We start from the raw sequence: 18984 nt of genomic DNA, 5'->3' as shown, positions 1-18984 counted from the left end.
CTGGGTATAGTTTTCACTCCAAGGCTGAGCCTACAGCCAGCTAGGTATAAGATCTACAAACATACAATAAATACGAACATTCCTGTTTGGATTGTGCTGAACAGCCACAACTGAAAACATAAGCTCAACTGTCATCCACAAAGACAAAAAAAATAGCTTAACATTATCAAATATTGGGAAAAGCCAGGGCACTAAATCAACAGTTTCAGCTGTAATGTAAAACCAAACCCCAAGATACATTTTTGTGCAAGAAAGCCAAAACATATTAAGAACGAAAGAGCCTGGAATACTTTTTTAATATGTATGTACACTCAACTTCAGCAGAAAGAAGACTGAAGAATGCAAACATGTTCTTTAGGATTATAACAGCCTTCTCACATGATCTGGGACATAAATGGATTTTTATTTGTTAAATAAACTAAGTCCTCCTTATACACATATTTTCTTAGGATGCGACACCCATTTAAAGATCTCAGACATTAGGAATTCTAAAATATGGTTTTTTTTAGTATTGGAAAATATACTTACTTTAGCATTTGCTGTTGGGCAACAACATATTCTGAACAACCACTTCGATACAGAAGTTGAGTGTTAGCTTGAACCCAGACCCAGTGATCTTCATTTGTTTGTACTTTGACTAGAGAAATGCCATTTTCTCCATTATTCTTCGCTATGCAATTTAAAAGAAAGTATATTTTAATCCAAGCAGTTTTTAATATTTTTTTCTTAGCTTTTAAAAATTATTTTTATTTTTTACTGGTGAATGCCAACAGGTTTGCTGCCTTGGAATCATCATCATCAGCAAAGTATGTACTAAAATATGTCACAGAACTGGGAAAACTACATGAAGAATAAAATTTGAAAAATCTAAGGTGGTGATTAGAAACACTTCAGCTGTAATGAAAGGTATTTCAGTATTATTATTTCATTAGCAGTTTCTCCCTCTCAATAGTATTCCTGTATCAGTGATAAAATATTAATGAAAAATGAGGCTGTAACAATGGTGTTAAAGAAGTTACAGGCTTTTGCAGGTACAACCAAAGGCTGACTACAATTCTACAGAAGAAGTTGCCCTTTGGAGAAGACTCACCATGAGAATTCTATCCATTGCAAAAATCTGAAATACAGCGCAGATTCTCACAGTGTTGCAACACCCAAACACTGGGAAAGCGTGAGTCAAAGTCACAAGCAAATCTGAGCTCACAAGAGAATATATTTTTTTTTATTTTCCTTCTACTTTCTGATCTTTGGGGAAAACTAGCATCAATAATACATTTTCTAGTTTTCTTCACATAGGAATAGATATGATTGTTATAAAGAAAAGAATAAAAAAGGGAGAAATGGGACTGACACCTGGAAAGCCTACCAGGTGAAAAGAAAAGGCAAGATTCTTTCTCCACAGGCTGTATATAAACTAAAAGTACTTAGCATATATACCTTTGAATTGGTTTTCAGTAATCTGTAATACATTAGCAAAAGTTGCACCTTCATGATGACTATTTCTTCCATATAATTCTGCTGCTTCACACAGACCTGAATTACCTTTGGAACTGGAGCTGTAAGGGTCAGAAAATGGGGAAAATTCCTTGTCAGCAAATAACAACAAAGCAAAATTACAGACTCTGAAAGATGTGTGATTTTCAAGCTGTTGACCATTTTCAAAGATTGATGCTTTAAATATATAATAACCAACATTAAATAATCATCTATGTTTCATCATACAGTTGCTCAAACTGGAGTATGACTGGAATTCTGCATTCAATTCAAAGGAATAGTTATATTTAGGAGCATTCTGCTCATGGCTTACTATATGTGGAATAGTAAGTTCCAGCTTGAATGGAGACAAGCATTGTGTTCATTCTGCTCTGCTTGTCGTTCAAGGTACTTACTCACCAGCAGTGCACTTAAAGATTACCATGACTTCAGTCTGCAACAATCATGTGATTTAAATGGATTTCTTCCAATCTTTAGTTGGAAATATGTATCAAAGTTTGTAAATTCTGTAATAATCCTTTCCAAACTTTTTCCTTCGTTAAGACCATCAGACTAGAAATTGCTATATACATTTTCTGACCATCCTTGGACAGCATGATTTAAACCTGAAGCAAACGAAACACTGAAGTGTTGGTTCTTTTTAAATATAAACAAAATAATAATAATACAAATGAGATAGGAAATATATGAAGCACTTTTTTTCTTTTTTTTTGTCAAATCCTTAATCACTGCCCAGTTTTCCACTGTTACAGCTGGTAGAATGAAATATTTCTTTGATAACTTCCAAAGACTAGGAAGGAGAATCCAGATAAATGATGCATATTTACTTTCTAAGAAAAAGTTAACATAGAGAGTCATTTAGCATCACTTGTACATTTAATAAACTGGAAGCTCACAGTACATTTTACTAAATGCTATATGATTAATTTGAAAATACTTTGCATTCACTGCTGCATCATCAGCTTTGTGTTTTGTTTTCACAAGTAGGCTTTTCATCTTCATCTCTGTCACAGAAGGGAGAAGTAGTGGTACCACTATGCAGAATAAGGACAGCTGAGGTGGTAATACTGCTCCTGATGAGGACTTCTTCCTTTGTCCAAAAAGAAACTTCAGTTTGCCTTGAAACTGCATTGTCTGTTATATAAGAACACAACAGAATTATCTTACGCGTTTCATGTATAAACATTTTAAAAATGCCAGTAAATATGCCACCTATTGATTAAGTAACAACAAAACCAGTTTTGAAACAGGGAGGAAAAAAAACAATTTTCTATCTCTCACTATTCCTCATTTTCTTTGCAAACTTGTCATTGTTAGAAGAAAAACCAAGATTGGTCTTTAGTAAGCAAAGAAGTGATTTCTAGAAATAAGCCACTCTTAGCAAGAATATTCTTAGCAAGAGTATTAAGAATGCAAAAGACTTTTTAATTTTTTTTATTATTATTATTAAAGTGAAAAAGGAATCAGTTTTATTCCTGTTCCTCTAAGTAACACTTTATGAATAAATGCTAATGACTGAAACTTAGTTTTGCCACGCTTGTGCAAACAGTGGGCAGATATTGTCAGATATTGTCCAAGAGAGCTTAAAACATAAACATTTATCAGTTCTTTCAACTTGAAATATTACAGCCTTTTCTTCCATCATTTTTCACACATATTAATAAATGTCTTTAGTTGTTTCTTGTTAGAGTACAAGTGAAAAGCATATTCTATCTATGGCTGCAAGCAATCTATGCATGCTCCCCTATTTTTCATCTGAAGTAATTTAAATCTAGAGCATCATGACTACTGTTGTCTAAGTAAAATTAGACTTACAAGGAAGCCAGAAGTACTGTCCAACAAGCAGCGAACTCGACAGATGAAACAACGAGTTAAGAAGGAAGAATAATCTGTTGTTGTGCTGTCATTCTCTTGTGCTTTAAACAATTTACTGAGAATATATTCTTCTCCTGTCAACAACAATATGTATCAGATCACACTAGAAAAGAATAAAGCTGTTCTGTACCCACTTGAAAAGGAAATTGCTAAACGCTGTTTTATGGAGGGGTGAATATTTAACTGCATTATGTACAGGCATATCTGGAGATGCTCTACCAAACGAAAAAAGACAGGCTTTACGATGGGATTCAGGTGACTCTCTTCAAAAACTTTGCTTTACTTCCTGAATTCTTGTCGGTTTTAATGATACAGAGCAGGGTAACAGATGTTACAGATTGTAATATCAGAGACTAGAGATTGTACATTAGAAAAAGCAACAAAATCAGGAAAAAAATGCTAATGCAAGAAAAGCAAAAACAAAAATAAAACAAATGAACAGTGGCTGATTAGCTAACGTTCAGCTGTTGCCTTCTCGGTTTTTAATGAAGCATTTGCCATTTTTGGACTACAGGTGCATAGCTTTTGAAACATTTATTTCCCAAAAGACACACACAAGTATACATACAGAAGAATGAACTCAGGAATTAAGATCCTCCACTGTGTATACTCAGGACAAAAAATTCAAATGTTTACAACTTTCATAGTTTGAAATACTCATGCACTTTGTTCCATTTCTTTTCTGCATACAGCGTATAAAATTTTGCAAAATTCTTGTGATCTTTTTCCTTCAAAATACATTCTATCTATTAACTTTGGAATTCTATGAAAGTACATGACTCTGTTCCTAAAGAGAGACTTCATAAAAATTGCTGCAGGATTTCTTCCAATTTCCCCCCCGCTCATCTGAAAAACTATTTCCTTATCTTCTGGTGGAATGCATACATTTAACTGGGATCCTACTTGTTCTTCTAAACACTCTGATTTATACAACTTCATGTGGGAAAACAAATGGCAGAAAGACACGTAGCCACTGTGGTACTGTGCAGAACAATTTTGCATGTTTTTTTATCTTTTCCTGTTATTGAGAGAAATACTCATGTCCTGATTAGTGTGAAGAAAAGACAGGTAGGATGAGCACTGATGTTGCTTATTCTGTCTTGATAAGAATATTCATAAGCACATTAGTCAAAGGAAAAAAAGGAAACATCAACATTCTAGGCTCAACAGTACATGGCAGCATGAAAAATCCAAAATCAGGGAGAAACATCATTTTCGGGATATTAACACTATAAGTAACACTACGCAGTGTTGCAGTGAAGAGTCTAACTTGACAAGGAACGGGGAATAGGTGGAGGGCTATTCTAATTGCACAGTGATGTGTACATTTCCAATTAACGCTATTTAGTCCTACCTGTTTCTGTCTGTAGCTGCTGTCCAGACATCTGAGGTGGATTCATGGCCCAGTGCAGTTGTCTACAGAAATCCTGGCGATCGTCAACATGAATGTAATCATATATGTTTTGGTGCATTACATCAGTCTGAAAGAATTACAACAAGCAACATTTAATCCCCAGGTTTAATGGGATAGACTCTTGTATTTATTAGAATCATAGAATACTTGGGGTTGGAATGACCCCTGCTATGGGCAGTGACACCTTCTTCTAGACCAGGTTGCCTAAAACCCCACCCAACCTAGACTCAAACACCGCCAGGTATGGGGCATCCACAGCTTCTCTGGGCAGCCTCCTCATTTTCACAGTAAAGAATTTAGGTTGCTATTTTCCAAAAAAATAATGACTGATGTAGGGAATTTTGAAAGCAAAGACTCACTGAGGAAAGTTACTTCAGAGGCCCCTGTTTTTCACATCTGCTTTTTGACTTAATATCCTCAGAAGATTATTTTTAATAGCATATTGCAAATGTGAATCATAAAAGTCCAACTGGCAGCCAGCTATTAGTGTCCCACAGGGACTAATGCTGGGTCCAGCAATGTTTAATTTCTTGACAAATGGGTGATGGGATAGAGCACAGCCTCAAAAGGCCTGCTAAGGGTACCAGTCAGGGAGAGCTGGACAGACCTTGACAGGCTGTAAAAATTAGTTGGCAGGAACCTCAGGAAGTTCAACAAAGGCAAAATCCTCTCTAATTTTGGGTTCTTCGGGAAAAGAAACCGAGGCTTGATAAAAGTAAAAGAAATTGCAATAAGGGTGGTAAAGGGTAAAGTGGAAAAAAAAATTGCAGTAAGGGTAGAACAGAGGGGCTGTAGGATCTCAAAACTTGACTAGATGAGTCCTGGAGCAACCTGATTCAACTGGACCAGATCTGAGGAGGAGGTTGGAGCAGACAAACTCCAGAGGGCCTTTCCAACTCATGAGCGTATTTACTCTGTGCAAGCAACCAGTCTAGAATAGCAGAACATTATACAAAAGGATGAATTTGATTTTACTAGCAAATCCTATTTCTGCCAACAAAAACTTTACAAAAGGAAATTGCATGCTATGACATTACAAAGAATTCCTCTTCAACTCTCTGATTAAAAAAAAAGTCTAAAATGGCATAGTAAAATAGTAATGCTGTATATCCAACCAGCAGTAGAAGAATAGGGCAAAACAACAAAGTGTTCTATGTTTTAGAAAGCCAGTTGGCAGGAATGACTGCAGGAAACTCATTAGAAAGGCTGCAATATTAAGCATTCTATATATTTGCTAATATAGTTACCTGATGAAACCCTAGGTAGTCCACAATCGTTGATGATGCATAAAATATCATTCCATCTGCACTCACCACCAATGCAAAACCGTTCAGTGACTAAAGAAAGGAAAATAATGATCATCAGAAAACAAAGGGAAAAATGGGTCTAATAATTTAAATAACATTCTAGTTTAGTCTCCTTTTGATTTCAAATATGAACAAACATGAACGTACAGTCTTTGTGACTGTAAAACTATAGAATATCATTTTCTAAGTGCAGAAGAAAAATAATAACATAAATGTAGCATGTTTTTGCTGGGTTTTTTGTGTTTTTTTTCTTTTTGGTTGGTTGGTTGGTTTGGTTTGGTTTGGTTTTGGGGTTTGCTTTTGTTTTTGCAATTCAGAGTAAAATTTCTGGGATTTAGATGGTGGAAATGTTTTCAATTTCATAGATTCACATAGATTCACATATGTTTTGCCAGCCAGACTAAGCTGTCAAAAATCTACCCAATCCTAGCATCCGGACTGCAGTAGCAAAAGAGTGCAACTGCTTCCTAGAGCAGTCTTCCTGCCACCCACAATTCAAGTACTTCCCTTGTCTTCAATAACTTTTGAAATAACCTTTGAATATTCCTGTCAAAGCCCAAACTATTTTAATAAATCTTGATGATTTTGTCCAACTGCATTTTGAAACCACATGAACTTTTTTATACCCCTAAGCTGTTGCAACAGAGTAGTTTAACAGCTTAGTTTAAGGTAGAAAAACTTGAAAGAATTCTCTATCTCATTTTGTTTCATTGAGCCTGCTACTTTCTGCTGTTGCTTTACAACCTCTCGCTGTGTCACAACAAGGGGCAGTGCAAAATTCTTTCCCCTTTACCTTTGCAGTATGGAATGGATATGAAAAAAAACACTGTAAAGAAGTTGGACACCACATTTTTCTGTAGGCAGGTAGGGATTTTGTGCAAATTTAGTAAAGTAAGTTACTTTAATCATAAGTTTAACAGTTACATGCTTTATGTTGACTCACATTTTCAAGTAGAAATGTCTTGAATTTCATATATTTTTTGCTTGAAATATGCCTTATCTTTTTAGAAGTCTGATGATACAACAAAGTTCTAATCCAGTGTCTTGTACTAAAATCATTACTGATTGTCCAGTAAGATACTAACTGATCTTACTGAGATTCTTAATATAATGAATACAAGGAACTAGAAAAAAATTTGGTTCCTTACAAACATTGCTGTAGTTTCCATACCTTTTCAGAAAGCTCTCTCTGAAATGAAATAATGAATAACAACCTGGAACATGCTTTTTGCAAAAGTTAGGGAGGCTAATTGCAATATAACTACATATTACATGACAATATTATTATCTATTTTGAATTTGAAATTAACATTAATTCACATGATTAAAATTAATAACATCTATCAAATACTTCTTTTTGGTTATGGTTTAAAACATTCCATTCCATGATGCTTTGCATTTATATGCATTGAAATATACAGATAATGTAATAATTTCCAACAAGAAAATTAAACACATGTGTTCTTATAGGTATGGCTTTAAGGTTTGATGTGCATTTTGAGGTATGGTTATTTTCTTAAGCTTTCGTAAAAAGACAAACACGGAAAAACTGCAAAAAATGGAATCATTAAAATCAGGCAACAAATATTGCATTGATAGAGAACAATATTTAGTCTAGAAAAATGCTAAGTTAATGAATTCAGTGACGTAAGGAAAGCAACAAGAAAATAATTGAAATTAAAAGTAAGAATTAAATGAAATACATGACATGAACATTAACAATCATCACGCTGCCTGCAGTCCGACTAATTTTGCCTCTCCTCCCTTGATAAAGATTCACTGACATATTTTCATTCCAACAGGTTCACATTCCAAGGCAGATGAGATGATCCTATCCTGAGATGGTTTTCAGGTCTTTTGAGATTGCAGTTGAAGCAGCTGCTGATGAAGTACTGCTCTGTTTTTATTATCCTTACTTCACCTTTCTCTCAATTTACAGTTGCTGTGATGAGTGTCTTAATCCTGAGCTAATCCTGAAGCCTGAAGCACAATGGGAGCAAATTTTCAATTGCTCAGTTAGTAGATACACTACCATATTTTTTCTGAGTTTGGTTCTCTTTTGAGTTCCTAAATAAGGACCAGATTTCCAAGACTGCTTAAAGCCTGTTCCCACTGTGACAATGGTGGGCAGAATTTCAAGAGTTCAGCATACAATAGGCTGACCTCCTCAGAAGATCTGACCCCAACCATAAATGTGGAGCACCTTTGGAAACTTGGCCCAGTGGGGCCACATGTGGCCAGGAGCTCTGGGCCTTGACAAAGCTGTGAAATGGTGACTGGAAAAAGCTAGCAATCAGACAGCAATGGCTTACCTACATCTGGAAAAAGCAGTAACAGCATCCCTTTTGATCAAATGGATGTCAAGTATGAGTCAGCTGTAAGAACAGCCAAGGGCAAATAGTGCTCATCTCCAGGAGTGCTCCATCAATCTAGATCCCTTTCAGAATAAGCGATATCTTTGGCTAGTGGATTCACAAGTTATCCATGTCTACTCTTCAACCACAAGCTCTTGCTGGCTTGGTGCTATTTTCTACTTCAAAAAAATTGTCCAAATTCATCCCAGGACATCACCACACAGAAATCAGCATGCCAAGATTTCTACATATTCACATCTGTGCCTTTCAGTGTTCTGAGTGAAGCCTCCAAAGACAGTATCTGTCATACCCATTTCCAATATCAAGTGGAGACAAGAAAGCATTTTTGGCATCTTGTCCCTTTGGACTCATCTTCACAGCAATGAAACCATCAGTGATTTTAGGAATTTCATTACATTTTGAACATCTGGCAGGCCTTTTAATTTGGGCAGACTAAAAATTTCCATAAAGATAACCATAGGACAATTAACAGACCTCCTTTGTGCAGATGCCTGTAGCTGTTACCATGCACTTTCCAAAAGACCTCCAGTTTAGCCTGCACAGCTAGAAATTAAGAACACGTAGAACATATGCACATGGACCCTAAGAGACTTGCTTTAAAATGTAAAACTTGTTTCCCTCCAGTGGAATGTGGGCAGGTTATTCTTTTCACAAGTCTTTCTTTCATTAAGCCAGAATTAGGCTGGACCAGGTTTGTAAATATGGGAACGGGAAATGGGATCATGTGTATTTCTAAGGGTTCAGAACAATGAAGTGGGAACTGCATCTGGAGAGGTATTAAGGAAGGGTGGGAAGGAGTAAAAGGAAAGAAGTGGAAGAAAGGTCCAAGGAGCCATGTATCAAGGTTAAGTCAGAAATGAGTATGGATTTGAGGAGGGATGTAAATTAAGAAAGTTATAGATTTTCCCGTTGTTGTTTTTGATTTGCTTCTCAAAATGCTGATTTCCTTTTCTGAGCTAAGATCTCTCAATTACGCATCTCCTGGTTTCTGATTTTCATGGCCCAAACACAGACATCAGATGCTCTGCCTTGCAGGCAGGAAAAGCATAACCCACTCTGGTGCAAAAACAATTTTTATGAAGCCACATGAAGCTATTGAGGATTAACACAACTTCCATGTGCCTAAACCTCATTTTAGCTGGGAAACCTGCTGCTTCAACCACAGTAAAAAAAATAAGTTAAAAAAAAAGCTGGACATGGAGTAGAACTTCCTATCCAATGAGTTACCCGTGACTCCAAATGTTTTCTTAATATTACCTTTAAGTGCCGTTCAGTGTGAAATCTGGCATCTGTAGCACAGACAGACTGGAATAGAATGAGAATTGGGCTGAGATTCATACTTTTGTGACCTACTGGCTGTGGCTGTGGAAAAGGAGAAGGGCATTTGCTAGCGCAGGTCTACCCAGATGTGGGTTGTAATGGTTGCAAATTAGTAGGAAAATACCTGTTCTGATCTCTCAAAGAAATCTCTTAGGTATGATATAGAAGTCCATACTCAAGCCCTTTACAGGAACGCCACATGGAGATTTTGCATTATTCTGAACAGAACGCTGATGGTTTGTTGAACTGACTGCAAGACATAGCTTCAGTGCGTGATAATGAACAGAAACTATTCAAAGCTTTTTGGGTGTAAGTTATCAGGTCTCATAATTAACGGGACAATGAAATGTACAGCTCTGTTCATGGTTTTAGACATTCTCAGTTTCTGAACTGAAGTTCTGGGCCTTGGCAATAGCTTTTCCTCATTCCTGCTGCGTGGGGGACTGCACTGAGGTGCTGTGTCAAAAACAGCAGATACCTACCTGTATTATCAGTAACCTGGGAGGAGGAAAAGGGATGGAAAGAGGACTTGGATCAGCCTCATACTGCAGCTCACTCTGCCTAACATGCAAAGACCTGGCCAGGCAGCCAGAAATCTGCCTACTGAAGTGCTTCTTAATGCTCTGTAAAGAGCATCTGCTTGCCCAAAACACAGACAGGACAGCACAGAGAAGTCAAGAGCAGCTCTCCCCACCTTGGTTTATTCATTTGAGCATAAATAATGGAAAACTTAAAGCAGGGCTCATGGATTTTAGGGGAGAAAATAACCTAACCCCCTACTTCAATGTTATTTTCATTGCGTGCAACTGGTGTGTTTTAATTAATAAGGTTCACTTGCATCCTTCAATAATTGGTAGCCATTTGCATATATTTGTGCGCACGAACACAAGCATGCACGCACACGCAAAGACATTAGTGCAGACAGTGGAACTCCTGCAACAGAAACCAACTAACTTCTAATCTGCAAAAAGGCATAGCTGTAAACTGCCATTTGGTAAACCATATGGATCCAATGACAGATGGAATTTCTAATCCAGAATAATAGCTGAAACATGTGAGACAGACTTAAATATGCATTGTGAACATTTGTTTGTTTGTATTTGGCTTTTTAAAAACACTTACATGAGTTTTCTACATTGTGCTTAGAAATGAAATCACTCTTTTTTTCCAAGTGGGGAAAAAAAAAAAAGAAAAGAAAAAAAAAAGAGCTTGGCACCAGACAGAGGCCTGTGTTCTTTTGAAAACATGTACATCCAATTATGTACTCACGAAAAGCCGCACCTGCTACTGAAACAAAAAACAATGAATCTGTCAGTTCAAAGAAAGTACAGCATTATTCTGCTGCCCTCGGTAGCTGCGAGATGAAAGTTATCAGTTCCTTCCATTAAGAAGTTTTAGGAACATTATTAGTAAAGAGGTTCTCTTTGGGAATGAAGGCAAATATTTTGAGGAAGATAGGACTTCCTTTGGCAACAGCCTTTATATATCCTGATATTTTTTTCTGGTCCCATTGCAGAAAATCAGCCAGTAAATACTTCAAAGATATTTTGGTCAAGGTCATGGCATAGTAAAAATAAGAAAAGAAAAAAAAAAAAACGAAGAAGTTCCAAGCCACATTTCTCTTATTACTCTTCCTTGAAATAAAGGAAAACTCACTAGCATTCGGTCTCCAGAGACCATGTTGCTATGGTTACTAAAGTACAACAGTCAAGGCCTGCAGCCATGCCTTGCTTTGAACAGATTTTCAAGTCACGCAACTTGGGTACTAAATTTCCAGGGTCAGTTGGCTTGCAGTTTATCTGGAACGGTTTCATTTAATAGTGTGTTGCTGGGTTTTGTGTCCTATGCAGGATGGGGCCATTTTCTGATGATCTAAATAAGAAGCTATTTAAAAACTCTGGAAATGATATACTCACCCTCGTCTTTCATGCTGAAGTCTTACGAGTATTAGGAAGAAAACGCAGGCAGTTAATGTGTCTTTAGCCATATTGTTTAACGAATCAGTATTTCTTTCCACTGGTGTCTCTGGGATGCACTATTACTCTTCTAAAAATCACAAAAGAATCCCTAAGTTTCTCCTTATAAACCAAAGAGAAAGGACCACTTACAGATTCCTGCAGCAAAACCCAGCATAAAAGACTATTCAGAAATACTGTATCTAATGACATCAGAAGATGGCCTTTGCTCGGTATGTACAGTATCTCCTAGCCCTTAGGATGCTTATGTATTTCTTTGTATTTCTTTGTATCTAAACCAACTTCAAAAGGAGCATTTGGGTGACTAAGTGCTAGTCAATGCAAAGGGGGAGTGGCGGAATTGTTTTTAGCATTCAGTTTTGATCAAAGACTTGCATGTACTGGTTAGTTTTCAGGCTAACGAAACAGAACAGAATATAAATTTCCATCATTGGAGCCAAGGGAGGAAACAGATCCTACAGGCTGAAGCCTACAGCTCTGGGTTTACACGGGAAATCTTTCAGAGGGGCTGCTGGGTCTGACTGCTTTTCATAGGCAGATGTGTGCATGACAGTGGAACCAAGTGAAAATATTCAAGAGTGAATCTGCAGCATAAATGTAGAATAAATACACACATACAATCAATTATACTCCTTTCATTCTTCTTGTCTTCCCACATAAAACCACATTCACATTCCTTCCTACCTCCTTGAGCCCGGATATCATTTCAGGCTCCTTAAAGACAGAATGGAAATTCAACATCTAGTGCTGCACTGCTCAAAGCAGATCTCAGCCAAAGTTTCAAAGATCGTCCACATAAGCCTTAGAGCCCTGGATCTCATGTTTACTGTTGGGCGGAACAGCTTTGCCATCCAAAATGCACAGGCAAATGATTCACTCAGTGTAACACCATTTTTCACTATCATATCACTTCCACCAAAGAATTAGATCAACTGGGAGATACTTATTTACATATGTGCCTTCAGTCTAAAGAGGGAGCTGGAATGCTGTGGCTTGTCAGGAGGCAGCAGACAAAACTGGCCTGCTGGAAATCAGTTAGGAAAATGTAAGTCATTGGGTGCTGGTAATTGTGAGCTATAAACTTTCAAAAAAACATAGTAGTTCTCTGGAGAGTGAGACTGTAATGTGTGCACACATGTAAACGCACTTTAAACCATGGTGATAATGTTTTTGATATGCTCGATGCGTAATAAGTATTGCACACAACCAAAAACAACTTTGCCTTTAAAGTTGTTCTGATCACATGATGTAGAAATGCAAATGTAGCTTTTCTTCCTTTATACTTTATTTCCAAGCTAAGCTTTTGCAACAAAGCTTGTTAAGCCTGCGTCAAGTCCTTGGGGTAGAGACTCCCTTTGTTCCTATAGGCATAAACTACTGGCCTCTGCTGAGCACAGGGCCTCAAAACAAGCCACTCTGCCAAAGACAGTATTGAGAAACAAGAGCTATATGCAGGCTGAACTGAAGCATCATTTGATTTTGAATTTGCAAAAAGTTGGTACGGTGCTCTCTAGAAAGAGATGCATGCCAACTGAATCCAATTGTTTTCACAAGAACTAATCGCTGGACGTTAGAATGTAAGTTGTGCTACAGGCTTCTAGGGTTGAGCAATCCTAAGCAATAGCTTAAATAAAGATTAGGGAAAGTTTTCTTTGAAAAAGTGAATTGAAGGGTGACACCAAGTAGTTCAGTACAGATTTGTTACACAGCATATGTGTTTGGAAGCACCAACAATGCTTACTATTGATGGCAAAGTTTGATCGATTTTTCATGCCTGATTGTAAACAACACCAATTCTTTTCTTTGCATTAACAATGAGGATTTCAAATGAGAGGCAAGTATATGAAGTATGTGAATACCACCTGAGATTGCACAAGTAATGGGGACTACACATAGGGATCTAAAGAAGAAGAATATTCCCAAGTATGAATTCTAGAATTGTCAGAAAAAATATTTTATGAATACATACAAATTCTTACTCCGATTAGTAGTATGCTAACAAGTACCTGGGTGAGTAATATGTCATTTACCCAAGCAATTATCATGAAAGGATACTGAAGTTTGACATAATCTTGCTATCTTTCTTTAGCTTCCTCATGAATCATGGATGTTGAATTTAAAACTGTGCTTTACCAGTAATGGAACCCTACTGTCAATGCTCTTTCATGAACAATGTGCCCTGGACTACACTTGGAAATAGAAACAGTCTTTATAATGATTTATGCAGTTTCTCATTCCATTTTCTCAAAACCAGATGTTCTATTCACAGATGGAAGTAAAGATGGGGCAATATCATATCTTTAGTGCAAGTTCAGCCCATCATTCTTTCTAAGTCCTGCAGCTGCTCTGGGCTTTTCAGGCTTCTCCTCAACAATTTCAGTATAGAAAATGCCAGTCTGATTAATTCTATTTGAGAAGACTCAAAATGAAGCATTGATTGCTCACTACTCTGCACTTCTAATAACAAATTTAGTTAGGTAGCCTTTGCAATAACAAATGTAGTAAGATTACCCATTATCTGCCTCAGAAATAACTTTCTGAAAAGAGATTTGAGTAATATTTATCCAACATATTGGACAATTAGACATATGTAAGTACTAAATGTCTGGAATTTTTTTAGCGTTATTTATATGTAACTGTATCAAGTCTTGAAGAGAAGAAGCCATCATAATATTCCATCCACAGCTGACTTTTATTCACACTTGCAATTTGTTAACTAGCATGAAGAGCAGACAGCTCTTACTGCAAGAAATCAAAGCCTAAAAGAGACAATGCTGACGCCAATGGACTGAACGCTGAATGCAATGTCCTAATTTCAGAGTATAATTTTTCTGTGCATTTAACACTATATATTGCCTTTTCTAATTCAGACATATCTTTGAAAGGGAAAGAAAAAAAAAAAAAGAAAAAAAAAGAAGAAAAACAACCTGCACTCCACATTCTCTCCAGAAATAGATGCTAAAACAGCTTTTTAAAGCACTGTTTCAGGTCAGCAAAGTTTTTAAGGGAGTGTGATGTTTCAAAATTTGTCTTTGGGAAGAGTCTTGTTGCTTTAGTTATCACCTCATGCATGTTTTGTAACCTGTAAAAAACCCTGTATAAATGTAAGTGGTCCCCCACTGGCAGCAGACATTGATTCTGCTATGATCATCCGGGATATGGTGGAGATGGAAAACACAAGACACAGCCCCTCTAAGCACTGGTAACACACACAAATCCTAAGTTGAATTTTAGACTAGGTGAAGACGCCACCCAGGCCTTTCTGCGAGTCTCTGGTTTAATCTGAGTAGACATTGGTTTTCTCATTGTTAAAACAAACAAACAAACAAACAAACAACAACAGTCTCAGTTACTGGAGAATCCTGAGGACTTTGTAGTACTGGGAGGAGGAAGGAGGGTGTGAAATGCATTGGAGAAAATGTCTCTTTGCTGGGCATCATCAGCTTTTGCATCTAGGAATTTCTGGAAGAACTTGAATTATAACAACATATTAAAAGTATCTTTTTTTTCTTTTTCTTTTTTTTCTACTCATAAAATGCCAAGGACGGCTAAAATCAGAATGATGGCCATTTCGCATGAAGTTCCTAAAAAGGCAGCAGAACTATCTGAAAGGTCATTCTTTGTCCTCTTTTCTCCTAATCAGCACTATATCCTCAATAATAGAAAACACTATACTTAATGGTCAACAGCATGCTTTGCAATATCAGTTTTCTTTTCCGTTCAAACCTATCAAAAAGTAGTCAACTTTTATTATGAGTTAAGCAAACAAGAAAGAAAGGCATTCTATTTCTGGTAAAGCATCTATTTGTTTCTTTTGAAAACCACACAACCACACATACAAAAAAATACATCAAATTTGCAAAAATTCTTAAGACAGCACACATTCTTGCCTAGATCTGCTTTCTTGATTGTAATTTCACCTTCCTAGGAAGCTATCTAGGCTGAAGCTCATTACATTCTCTGACTTGAGAATGAGGAATAGACTGGGAGCAAGCTGCAAATACAGATTAGGCTTCTGGTTTATAATTTTTCTTGCTCAAGACTGGCTAAACAATGTAAAATTGTGAAAATGTAAGTTATCTATGAATGCAAGAGCTATCTAAGGTGGTTTCTATTTCTTGTTTTCTTTTCTTAAACAATACATGACTATGCCATCTTCAGCAAATGGACACTTCCCCAAAAGCAAACACTCATAAAGAAACGTGTAAGGACACAACAGTGTGTTATGACTTCCTTAGCTACCTGGACGTGAGTAGTCCAGTTCTAGCAACAGTAAATCCCAGCACATGGATACGACGCAGCGCTTGCACACAGACACTGAACCTACTGATTGGTAAGAACAGTTGCCAATGATTAGTTTGGAGTCAGGGAGAGAAAAAAAACCTAATTGAGTGGAAACAAGAGAATATGTTTTGTTGTGGAGGTCACGTGGCCATGGGACTGCCTCCAGAGGCACTGAAATAGCCTGAGCAGAAACAGAGGAAATGGTTGTGAAAAGTGAGCTTGGGTGGAGTTTGCTGTGATGAGCAGCTTGGAGACAGCAGTAAGGGATCTTAAATCCGGATTCACATCTGGTCTATGTCCAAAGCTGACAGACAGCTTCCCTGCTCCCCAGTACAGATACAGTTTCTCAGCCAGGCCTCCTCTTACCACATCTGAAACATTGCAGCGTGTTTGCTCTGCCCCGACACATGGAAATTGACTCTTCTGATGACAATGTAAACTGACACGATGCTGCCTTCCCCTCTGCATACCTGTGCTGGCTGCTGACTCCTCCTCTTCTATCACATTAAATATCAGCTGCTTGACCTGATTTTGAGATCAGCTCCAGCTGACTACCTCTAGGTCTGTAATCTTCCATTCCATGTTGGAGAAGTGAAATGATAGGTGTCGCCATTCCCAAATGTTGCTCTCTCTCATGCATGGGCAAGAATTGAAAACCAGCATTTAGTGGTGTCTCTGTTGCTAAAAGGTTTCACACAAGCATCTGAAAAGATGCTTTCTCCTTCAAATTATTCCTCAGTATTCTTTTAGAAGTCTGGACTTGTGCAGTCCAGGCAGCTTGCACACAATGATGCCTGGCTATTACGGTTACAGTTTTGCTGCATTGTTGTCATGTTGTCCATTGGAAAACATCCGTAATCTCACATTTAGATTGTAAATCTGAAGGAAAGGTTTTGCATCTTTTTCTTCAGTTCCAGCAATCTATCAAGCTGAATGATGCTGCAGCCTAAATTTCAGAACCCAAAGCACTATGGTAGTATTGTGATTGCTGCAGTAGTAACAGTAACACTGAGAACTGGAGTAGAGATCTACCAGTATTCAGAAGTCACAGGCTTTTCGGTCCAGACTTGTTTGAGAGGGCAAAAAGAAAAAAAAACCAAAGAAATAAGTGAGAACATTAGTTGTTTGTTTAAAGGGCAATAGAAAGGATATTTTTTGCAGAATGTTGTTCCCATGCCAAATTTCAAGTCTGGATTTTAGAAATATGCCCATTTGTAAAGAAAAGGAGAGAAAAAAAAAAAAAAAAAGAGGGACCAAGAACTCTGAAATGTTCCTTTGTGTTCCATCTGTGCCTGCCAAGCAGAAAGTGAATGTACTCATGTGATAAAGATGGCAAGTTACTCCTGACCCCATTTATGGCTCTTTTTTCATGGATATATTCTCTGCTAATCATCCCAAGAGACTAATGTCAGCTTACATCATGTCATCTGAATCACTGGGATAAGGTTCATGTTTGAAAACAAAGAAATGCAAAAGGGTTATTTGGGTAACTTGTAAAACTTATTAACTGAGAAAGAAAATGCACCAAGACCAAGAACGCTTTGTGAGAACTTCCTATTTTGGTGGCTGCATTTTAAGCCTGCAAATTAAAAGGTGAAGCTGCGTATCATAACCTAACAGCTTTATTTTAGAAGGACTGCGGTGAGAAAGAAAGCGCCGTCGAAAGCTGAAAAGGAATTCAAGAGCAGAATAAATCAAAAAGTTCCTCTCTACCAGCTTCCGAGTTCTGAAGTCTGTGCCTTGGTCACAGCCCTGTGTAACAGCCGTGCACTTTTGTCTGACTCCCAATCTTCCTTTTCAAGTTTAAATTAAAAAATAACAGGAAGAGTCAAATCTTTTGCTCTCAGACTGAAATTCAACCTAGTGTACCTTTTTCAAGAGCATAGTTTTATCAAGTACTGATTACATAAATCAGTTTGGAAGGAGGAAGTGGAATTACACTAACAAGTTTAAAAAAATTACAGGAAACCAAGTGGGAAAAGGTTTCCTATGTTATTTCCTTAAGCAGGGTGAAGAACAGCACCAATAGGATGTTTTCTAATGTATCATTTTCCAACTCCCTTGGAATGAAACTTGAACTCCAGTTCAAACTGTCAGTAGAGGCCACCTGGAAGTACCTTTCTGTGCCAAATGTGTACATACACCTCCCTTTTGAAAGTAACTCCCAGAAATCTTACTATTTGCAGCCACTTCTGATGTAACTACAGATTGTTAAATAATAGGATTCCATTGCATTAAATCCTGAATCCTCTACTTAGGCAAAAACTCCAACTGGCTTTCCATTGGTTTTGGTGAAGACTGCAGCTCTACACCTGACTGCTTTCTGTTTTGCATCAACAGCCCATTGCAAGCACAAATGGTGCTGGTTACAAAGCAAGACACCTCATTTGCCCCACTAGTTGTGTTAACTGCAACTCAAGTCAGCAAAATTCATCTGCCAAGTGCTGAAACAAAGGCATACAAATAGAACATGAAAACTCCATTTGCCATAGAGACTTTGTTAGTTAATGCACAAAATGTCAATAATTTCTTTTTTTCTGCCACTGGTGAAAACTGAGAGGTATTTTTTGTGTTTGTGCAGAACAATAGAAGTCTCTTTCATAGGCATAATGACATCTAAGAGTACCCAGCAGCAACATGGGCCTCCTGAGCTTAGTGTCCCAGCAAGCTAACATGAATAAAGATCGAAGTAGTTACTCACCACCAGCTGCTCCAGAACAGTGGAGAGGGGTGCAGGAAGGTGAACATGGTTCAACTGAAAGAGCAGGTGATTTTTGGCATCAGTGGATGCCAGGCAGGCTTTTGTAAGCCTGTTATCACTCTATGTAGAGAAATACAGGCTATGGGGCTCTTTCTCTTCAGCACACAGATATGCTAAACCTGCAGTCACCCATTCAGGTTGAAATTCAGATTATGCCTGAAAGACCTTTGCATTTCTT

General features: G+C 37.5%; 2 protein-coding genes across 2 annotated transcripts in view; one reads left to right on the top strand and one right to left on the bottom strand.

Annotated features, from left to right (window-relative positions):
* The window catches only part of CTNNAL1 (catenin alpha like 1), a 596511-nt gene that overhangs the window by 475438 nt on the left and 102089 nt on the right, over nucleotides 1-18984 (top strand). The window lies entirely within an intron of this gene.
* AHRR (aryl hydrocarbon receptor repressor) overlaps nucleotides 1-18984 on the bottom strand; it is an 89799-nt gene that overhangs the window by 10613 nt on the left and 60202 nt on the right. Inside the window, exons 5-10 of the mRNA XM_048939255.1 lie at nucleotides 6031-6120; nucleotides 4724-4850; nucleotides 3310-3443; nucleotides 2432-2628; nucleotides 1438-1556; nucleotides 529-670 (exon numbers count right to left, since the gene is read on the bottom strand). Of these exons, the coding sequence (XP_048795212.1) occupies nucleotides 529-670; nucleotides 1438-1556; nucleotides 2432-2628; nucleotides 3310-3443; nucleotides 4724-4850; nucleotides 6031-6120 (809 nt within the window). The remainder of the gene's footprint in view (nucleotides 1-528; nucleotides 671-1437; nucleotides 1557-2431; nucleotides 2629-3309; nucleotides 3444-4723; nucleotides 4851-6030; nucleotides 6121-18984) is intronic.

The sequence above is a fragment of the Lagopus muta genome, chromosome 3 (assembly GCF_023343835.1).
Source record: "Lagopus muta isolate bLagMut1 chromosome 3, bLagMut1 primary, whole genome shotgun sequence".
Taxonomy (NCBI): Eukaryota; Metazoa; Chordata; class Aves; order Galliformes; family Phasianidae; genus Lagopus; species Lagopus muta.
The sequence above is the reverse complement of the archived record's forward strand: the minus strand, read 5'-3'. Positions and strand labels throughout refer to the sequence as shown.